This window comes from Blennius ocellaris (assembly GCF_963422515.1).
Source record: "Blennius ocellaris genome assembly, chromosome: 12".
Taxonomy (NCBI): Eukaryota; Metazoa; Chordata; class Actinopteri; order Blenniiformes; family Blenniidae; genus Blennius; species Blennius ocellaris.
Genome location: NC_137661.1, coordinates 4,744,007 through 4,752,877, shown reverse-complemented (window position 1 = coordinate 4,752,877; position 8,871 = coordinate 4,744,007). Strand labels below are relative to the sequence as shown.

At 45.9% G+C, this 8,871-nt stretch overlaps 1 protein-coding gene across 1 annotated transcript; it reads right to left on the bottom strand.

The window, feature by feature from the left end:
* Positions 1 to 769: 769 nt before the first annotated feature.
* atp1b1a (ATPase Na+/K+ transporting subunit beta 1a) lies at positions 770 to 7,700 on the bottom strand. The gene is made up of 6 exons (XM_080506017.1): positions 7,496 to 7,700; positions 4,334 to 4,462; positions 2,792 to 2,947; positions 2,444 to 2,628; positions 1,327 to 1,407; positions 770 to 1,236 (listed from the first exon to the last, which is right to left on the bottom strand). Exons 1-6 carry the CDS (start codon positions 7,587 to 7,589, stop codon positions 979 to 981), a joined length of 903 nt encoding a protein of 300 aa, XP_080362143.1. The 5' UTR covers positions 7,590 to 7,700; the 3' UTR covers positions 770 to 978.
* Between the last annotated feature and the right edge of the window lie 1,171 nt (positions 7,701 to 8,871).

Genomic DNA, 8,871 nt, shown 5'->3' with positions numbered 1-8,871 from the left:
CACATTACACTTTGAAAAAAAAAAAAAAAAAAAAATGTACAACTGCATAAATATAAAATTCTTCCACCATGAACATGGCTAAAACATTCAATAGTAAGTTGCATCACGTCACGTGATGTCTCCAGCAAAAACAGATTTCAAAGCACTGAGTTGCCACTGTTTCCATGGAGGTGACAGTCTTCTAGGCTGGACCCACAAAGCTCTACACTACTGAATTAAGAATGAACGGATGTAAGAGTATCAAACAGAAATGTCATCAAACCAACTCTAAACAGCTAAAGGTGAACGTGTACAAATGTATCCTTCCGCAGCCAACTTGGATAAAGAAACGTGCACAAACCCCCCCCCCCCCCCCCCCCCCCCAAAAAAAAAAACACAGGAGGGTAAATCCACGGAGCGCAGCCTTTTTAACGACCTAAACATGGGCCTTACGGGTTCTGAGTACCATGCTAGTATTTCAGTTAGTCAGAGCACATTGACACACACTCCACGCACTCAAATGGACACGAGCGCACGCGCACACACCTTGGACCACTGAAGCTGACATAAGACGAGAGAGATTACAACAGGACTGGACTACGGCACTGGACACTCCAAAAATATATAGAAACCATGTGAGGGTGAAATGCCTTGGGGGCTGGGACAGAAACGACTCGCTATGCGTCAGTAGTGGAATTGCAGTTTTACAGTAATAGATGAACACATCCCATGGCTCAAGGAATATTTTCATTTTACAGTAGAATAAATATTTGCTATTGCTACTCTTGCATTTACATTCTAACCCTCGACAAACACACAGAAAAGCTAGTGTAAAGCACACAGATTAAGTGTAGGTCCTGTAATATTATGAATGTTCAAAGACTAGTGGTGTTTTTTTTTTTTTTTTTTTTTTTTTTTGTTTTCAATCTGAACTCTTGTATTCTCTCTCTACATTTTGTTTCGTCATCTTTTCAAAATGAGAGCGCTTGGCGGCTGAGGTCACGAGTTCATCGTGATCTTAACGTCGAAGCGTCCCTGATAGCGGTCTTTCTCGCTGTAGTCGATGTTTTCTCCGTACACTTTGCACTCGATGCGCAGCTCCTCGCCAATGGTCAGGTTGGTGAACTGGATGGCCACCAGGGGCTGCCGGTAGTCAGGGTGCAGCAGTTTCCCATAGTACGGGTAGTACTGGAGGGGGAAGCCTTCGCCGATGCCAAAGTACTTAATCTCTCCGATCTTTGCTTCGTCCTCCTCCCTCTGCGAACACAGCGGTAAAAAGCAGGGTTACAAATACAGCTCCCGACGGCTAACGGTCACTCATGGCCCGACGCCGTCTTGTCCACGTACCTTATTTTTGCAGAAGATGGGGATCAGGTTGGAAGACGCTTTGGCCCGCAGAGCTTCTGGGAGAGTGTCGTTTTTAGGAGCCTGGAAACACAAACAGCAGTTAGATCAGGGCGTTTGTGTTTGGAGGTGTGGCTGCTTCCGCTTCCAACCCATGTCTAGAAACCGCTTGTGTTTTCTTTTGCCGCCACTGACACCGATGACTGCATCGTGTGCAGAGTTCTGGAGTGAAGTGAAACTGAGCAGAAAGAAAGAATGTTGACTTCATTTTCATTGACTCGAGCTCAAACTGGTGAAAATCAGCGAGGAACGTTAGTTGGATGGACGTTTTCTGCCTTTTTTTTCTTTCATTTTCCAAGTCAGAATCTCCCAACTAACTTCACTTCGGGGAAACTGTGGTTGAAATGGATAGTTTTGCTTTTAAAACAGCTTTCTTAAAGACAAACTTGTGCTTTTGAGCAACCTGTCATTATGGCAGTTGTTCAAACTACTGAGTTCCATTTCTTTTTTTCTTTCACAGTTGAGTAGTTTTTGTTGAGGAAGTAATTCAACTGGTTTGTTTCTTTGAAGATCAGAGGTGCTTTATTTGATGGGCTGGCATTTATATTTAATGTTGCCTCATATGGTCACTTACTCTTTAGAAAGTTTGAATTCATCAGGCTTAATGGTATCGCATACATTGGAGCTCAATTCCTTTCGAGTATTTTCTTCTAACAAATATAAAAATCATTCACCAACTAAATGATTGAGGTGAATCCATTGAAACTTGCACTGCCTGCTGTGCTCAGCTCAGAGGAGATTCATACTTTATTCATTTTAAACATTATTAAGCCTGCAGCGGTTTGACGTCCCACTTCAGAAAAAGGTTTTGCAGCTTGTCATACATTTACCTGGATGGTCAGTAGCCAACAAAACCAATTGAGTGTCAAATTACAAGTTAAAAATAAAGCTACCTGAACTTGTGTGTTTTACTGCATAAAAGACCTGTAAATGCCGAATCAGCTTCGTCTGAGCAGGTTGTTTAAACACTTCAAACATGGCATTATTGTAAAATATGTTGACCTGAAAATGTTTTCATTAATTCACACTTTGTGTATAGGTTTGTGTATTCTGAACCTACCCTTGGTCTAAAGTTGACAATCCTGTTCAACTTGACGATCAGGCACGGCTTTCCAATATTGAAGCCAAAATTTGTGTCGTATTCCCCTGAGCAGTCACCCAGCCACCTTCTGTAGAAGCGGCAAGCCTTCTTCTTGACTTTCTCATTATCCAGACTGCCACGGTCGATGTACGTCATCGGCATATCTGCAAATGTAATGAGGAACACAATGCTCAGAATGATGCTCACCGCGGTGTTAAATCAAAAAGGAGAAGCGGTTGGTAGAAAAGTCAGTTCTCCAAACACCTCCAGCCTTCAACTGGGAAAACAATGACTTGTGAGAGAGCAGAACAGTTTACATTCACTTGCCTCCACACTCCTCAAATTTCTTCACATCAGCCTGTTCACTGTCGTTGTAGTATCCCAGGAATTCTGTCATGCTTTCCACGTACTTGCTATATGATTTGGAATCCTTTATGCTGAAAGAAATTTCAGATTTTTCCGAGCGTGGAGTGTGCGAAAGGCCTGCAAAACAAATAACCTTGGTCAGAATATGCAAATTTACTGAGAATAAAGTGCAGCAACATCAAGTAAACACACACTGTAGACCATCTCCTTTTCTTTTGGTAGAAGCAGCACCATGTCATTGAGAGTCTCTGGTCTATTATCTTCGGGACAATGTGGGGTGTCGGGGATTTCCTCATAGCTCTCCGTCAGCTCCCAACAGCTGTAATTTTCCACAGACACTGCACGAGCGAGGCGTGGCAAAGTGAATGAGGTAGGTGGTGGGGGCAGAGGCCTCACCAACACTTCTCCAGCTTCCCCTTGCTACATTTTCAAAATTATGATGAGGATTTTGAGCTTCAGGGGCTGGACTGGACTGGAGTCGTCGGTGCAGCCGGCAGGGCCGAGGGCAATTTGAATTTCAGTGAAGGCTCGTGAAAGTGCACCAATCCCCTGCCCCCACCCCTCCACTCTCACGTGTGTCTCGCTCACAATGGAAACTTTTAGTCCGAGAGTGGGAGGCGGGCTTCAGCTCAGTGAGGGCGAGCGAGCGAGCGAGCAAGAGAGAGACGAAAAAAAAAAAGAAAAAAAAAAAAAACCCAGACGACTCTCCGCTTCCTTGATCGTGCCACTACTGGAAACTTGCTTGAGTTTGAACTCCACACACTCGTTTTGTTTCTGGGGCTAATCTCAAGATTTGCAGCCGCGGACACAACGGCAAGGCAACATGACCGCCATGCACACAGGCTTCCAACGCCGTCATCTAAAAATACCACCAAGGCCGGAGCATGTGCTGCGCAAACAAGTACTGGCACAACGACACGCAGCGCTACGAGTGCTTCAACAGAAATCTGCCTACAAGCTTGCTGGCTGAAAGAAGAAGAAGAAGAAGAAAAAAAAAAAAGGACAAAAAAACAAAACAAAGTGAGGCTTTGAAGAGTTCTGGCAAGATTACAGATTAGAATTTCTCAAGAGCGGAGGAAACGGAAAAGAAAACGGCTTAAAAGTGTCTTAGTTTTGGGGGGAAAAAGGTAAATGTTTCACAAGCAACAGTAAACTGTGGCCACACTTGTAAACATGTTGGCTGTGACGCATAATCATAGCACACATGAATCGTTTTAGTTCCCCCATAGCCTGGGGGGGGGGGGACATTGACTGACTGAGAGGAGTGAAGGACAAAATGGCTGAGCCGTTTTAAGGTCAGAAAGAGTCCCTGATAGAGACACCACTCACAGGCCCACACCCCAACAGGCTTATCTGTTTTCTCTTCTTCTTCAACGACATCAGCAGCTCGCAGAAGGTGTCGGCCATTAGTGCGGCAGCACCTCAGTTTAGGGAAGATGAAGTCTCCGCTCATAGCGGCAGAAGTGAAAGGTCGGGGGGGGGGAAAAATAAACAACTATTTACCTGGGGGGGCCACTCTGTCCTGATAGGTGGGTTTGAAGTTGCTTAATGTAAGCAGCATAGCCTGGATGGTCCCGACGAAAATCCCAGCCAAGCACCCGTAGAATATCACGTAGAACAAGAAGATTTTAACTGTCGGGGAGGGAAGAAAGTGTTGATGTCACACAACTGAAGTGAAGAACAGAACAATCCATTAAAAACTTAACACATGAAAAATGACTCGTCACTTTAAAATGGTCTGATGAAACTGAACAGATAAAATAACCAGGGTGTAAGCAAGTACAGCTCATTGGAGGAAAGAGGCTCAAGGAGCGGGCTGATGTGAGAAAGGTGTTGCAGTCTTAAAAGCGTCTTGAGGGATGAGAACCACAGCGTGATCCCCTCATCATTTCTCTCCCGTTTCCCTCCATCCCATTCAAAATTTAACCTAATTACACAAACGGCAGGAAGGCTACATTTCCAGTGCAACAGGATGAGTCACACACCACCCCTCCGCCCCCCCCCCCCCCCCCCCTCCCTCCCCCCACTGCGTCACTTACAACAGGTTCACTGTGAAAACACGTGTTGCTATTCGTCCAACGGAAGAAAGAAGAAAAGGCTCACGTTTTTGTGGCCGACAGTCAGGAACAAGTTTCCCCCGTTTCAGTGGAGTTCACTTCAGCACACAGACACCAACGTCGTGCTCCGGACGAGTGAGCAGAAATCCAGTACCAGTGACCTTTAGATCACTTCAGTTGCTTTGGTTTGCGTTGACCAACTCTCTATAAAACTTCCACACGTTTTCACAACGTTACAATCAATGAGATCGATTTGACCATTTATGTAGGAATTGTTCTGCATCGTTTCACACATCTTTACGCCGTTTACAGTAATTTAATGAACACAAAAGTCACATAAAAGTGAAGTCTAAACTTTTCAGACTCCGATTCTCAGTCAAACTTTTGTTTGATTTGCATATTTTTTGTTGTTCCAAGCACAGCTGGATTAGCGCTCCCACGCCCGATGTTTATTGCTGTTGTGGCGCCTTCCTAAGTTTATCTTCGGCGGCCAAGTTCAAATCAGATGCTGCAGAACCAGTTTGGTGAGCCGAGTGCAGTTCGAACACTCCAGTCTCCTACTGCTGAATTATAGTTTACCAGCAGAGCCAGGCGGCTCGATTAAAGCCAATCTGGGCCCTCCGTGACCACCCGATGTGCAGAGCACACACACACACCAGCCCCAGTGTCACCGACTCCATTTCAGCTGCTAGAACACAGTAATGTGTGATGAAACGTATGCGTTCTGCCATCTTTTGCATTGTCAGAGGCGGTGGTCATGTGACATGCCACAGCTTCAATGGCAGCCAGCAAAACCTTTGAGTGAAAGAGGGCCACAATCCCAGTTCGGGGCTTCTCCTGCAGGACTGCCTGGCCACTTGTTGCAAGTGTAAATGCACCACGGAGAGTTTTTCCTCTGATGGCCATGGGCAGCCACAGGAGGATCACACCACGAAGCACCTGTTCACAGGCAGACTCGTGTAGGATTACAATCAAGAGCTACGACTCCCTCGTACAAGGCGATCTTTGAAATGAACACTTGGTTGCCACGGTGGTTTCAGGCACATTTGCAAAACAAATACACGTCTTTGTGTTGACAGGTGAAGGTCAGACAAGGGGAGATATGAGGGGGGAGTTAAATCCCAGAGATGATCCCCTTTATTGTTCATTTGACCAGAGAAACCATGTGGCTTTACATTTTGGCGTTCCTGTAGTTCACATGGCAGTTTCCCTCCTCTCTTCTCCCTCCCATCTTGTTGCCCAGTGTTTGTATTTTTAGCCATTTACGTGAGGAGCGAGTTTGAATGGGGTGACACGTGTGAAATGAGAAATGGTGTTTAGAAAAGGCCACACATGTAAACAGCAGAGGAAAATGTCCTGTGGGAGTGTTGTTGAGAGGCAGAGTTTGAATGGAGAGCACCTCCCCCACCTCCTCCTCCTCCTCCTCTTCCTCTGCAGCATGTTATTGAAGAGACCATCCCCACTTCACGGATGTCTCACAGTTTTGTTATTTCCCCCCTTTTTTTTACGGTTATAAACATCAATTTTCTCTAAATAAATGTGAACATCCCACAGATCACTGCTACTGCAACGCTTCCTGGAGTTCAGCACTGGCATGCAGCCACGGAAAAACCGAGTGTTTGAGAGCAACAGGAGGATTTTTACCTGTTGCTCACTTGATTTAGTGAAGTGCGACATGACGACGAGGAGGACTGGCGGCGGGAGGAAGGACACGACCGGCGGTGACGCGAACAACGAGTTCCCATTAGGAATTCAGTCCATCAAACAATCAGATTTCAACTCGAACATATCCCGATTAATCCAGGGAATAAAAACACCACGGAGGAGGTGGAAGGCCCCCCAGACATGCGAGTCGTGATCCGCCACAGAGCCTCGTCACCCGAGGCGAGAAACCTCCACTTGTACCTCTAACCAGCTTTAACCACCTCGGTTTAATGACTAGTTATCTCGTCAAATCAAGCACGGAGTTAATCCAGCCTCTTAAACCGAGTTAATACGATTACATTCGGTAATCCGTTGGTTTGAGGGGCCGAGCCTGTACACAGATCATCAATATCAGTAATACGAGGAATAAAACGTCCTCAGTTCAACAGATGAAGGCATTAGAGGAGGAGGAAGAGGAAGAGGAGGGAGGGAAGTTGGAGCACCTGAGTGAGGAGAGCTGGCCCAGCGTCCTTCAACATGACCTCCTCCATAAAGGACAACTAATCAGGATCAATAACTCTCCCAATCAAACCCCGCATTCCGTCCACATTCAGTCGAGCAGACGACACGCTGGGGACGGAGGGGGGGGGGGGGGGTTGATGGGTTTATCATCGGTTAATCAATAGATCTCCATTCGAACCAGTAGCACGTCGAGCTAACTCCCGTTTATTCTCCTTTAACTTGAGCCTCCGGTACAAAGCAGTCACGACTCCGCCGAAGCGAGGAGCTCTAACAGGTGCTACCAGCAAATGAAGCGCGATAGAGGAAGAGAAACCCTCAGCTTTATTTATGCATTATTTTTTAAATACATTCAAACACTTCCGCGAAGCCGTTTATGAGCCGCTTCAGTACGACGAGGAGGAGGAGGAGGAGGAAGAAGGAGAAAAGAAGCTCGTGCACTTACACCAACTGGCTCCAGTTCGACCCAGAAACTCCTTCTTCTCTGAATTCCACACAAATGTCCTCCAGCCGCCGTCGCTGTCTTTATTCCCGGACATGGTTCGGCGGTCCCCGGTGCTGTCCTCTCGATAAGCCTGGCTGTGGCGGGTCGTGCTGGGCACTGCGAGCTGCTCTCTGTCCCTCACAGGAAACGCGAAAGGACAGTATCGTACCCGACTCTGCCAATTGTACCACACACAATTTATCTCTCGGGGAGACCGGCCCCGCCCGCTCGCTCTCCGGATAAGTGGCTCCGGAGGAGGGAGGGCTGCGCCCGGCGAATCACAGGCTTCGCTCTGCTTTTTGCGTAAGAGACAGAGTGAGGAGGTGGAGCGGGAGCCGGAGGGGGGGGACGGGGGGGCGGGGGGGAGTCTGCACCGGGCGGGCACGCGCGTCACCGCGCAGAGACGCAATCAGGTTGTTGCGGGGTCCGGGCCCCTCACAGCACCTGCGTCACGAAACGGCCCCAAAGAGTGCGCACTTCTGTCACACACCAGCTCAATCGGGCTTTATAGCGGCAGATTCATGGCTTCATGATTCACCAGGTGAGGCAGGAGACTGCTGGTTGCCATGGCAGCAGCATCCAGGTGAGCTGTGCCTGGAAACACATTGATGGAGCTGCAAAAACTGCTAGATAACTATTCACATGTGTTCATGATTACTGAGTCCCACACAATACACCTGAAATAAAACTTTAAATTGTGAATAATCGATGGCCTCAAATTATTATTATTATTATTTTGTGGCTTCACATTAGCTGTTTGTGGCCTCAAATGAATAATCAATGTCCTCAAATTCATATTTTGTGGCCAGAAGACATTATTTCTTGGCCTCAAATTAGTATTTCATAACCACAGAGCAGTATTTAATATTATTTAATATTATTTTGTGGCCACTAAATACTAACTTGAATACTAACTAATGTGAAGCCACAAATTAATGTTTTGTGGCTTCACGTTAGTTTTTTGTGGCCTCAAATGACTAATTCATGTCCTCAAATTAATATTTTGTGGCCTCAAAGTAGTATTTGTTGACCTTATATCAATATTTTGTGGCCACAAGATAGTATTTTATGGCTACACGTTATTATTTTGTGGTTTAAAATTTGTTTTTAGTAGCCACAAATTAGTGTTTCATGGCCTCATAATAGGATTTTGTGAATAGAAATTAATATTTCATGGCCACAATTTAATATGTTTTGGCAATTTGTTGGTGTTTCCATAAATAGAAGTTTTGTAGATGAATTGCGCCTGAAACAATGCACAAAGAATGCCTCCACTGATTTAAGCGTTTACAGGATGATCAAACTTATAACATGTTTATACCTTGAACTTGATATTA

Bases quoted from the DNA above. Each gene is read 5' to 3' on its own strand.
- atp1b1a (XM_080506017.1), bottom strand. From the start codon at position 7,589: ATGTCCGGGAATAAAGACAGCGACGGCGGCTGGAGGACATTTGTGTGG. The intron at 4,463-7,495 runs GTAAGTGCACGA...CCTCCCCGACAG, and splicing joins TCGAACTGGAGCCAGTTGGT to TTAAAATCTTCTTGTTCTAC. The intron at 2,629-2,791 runs GCAAGTGAATGT...TTACATTTGCAG, and splicing joins GAAATTTGAGGAGTGTGGAG to ATATGCCGATGACGTACATC.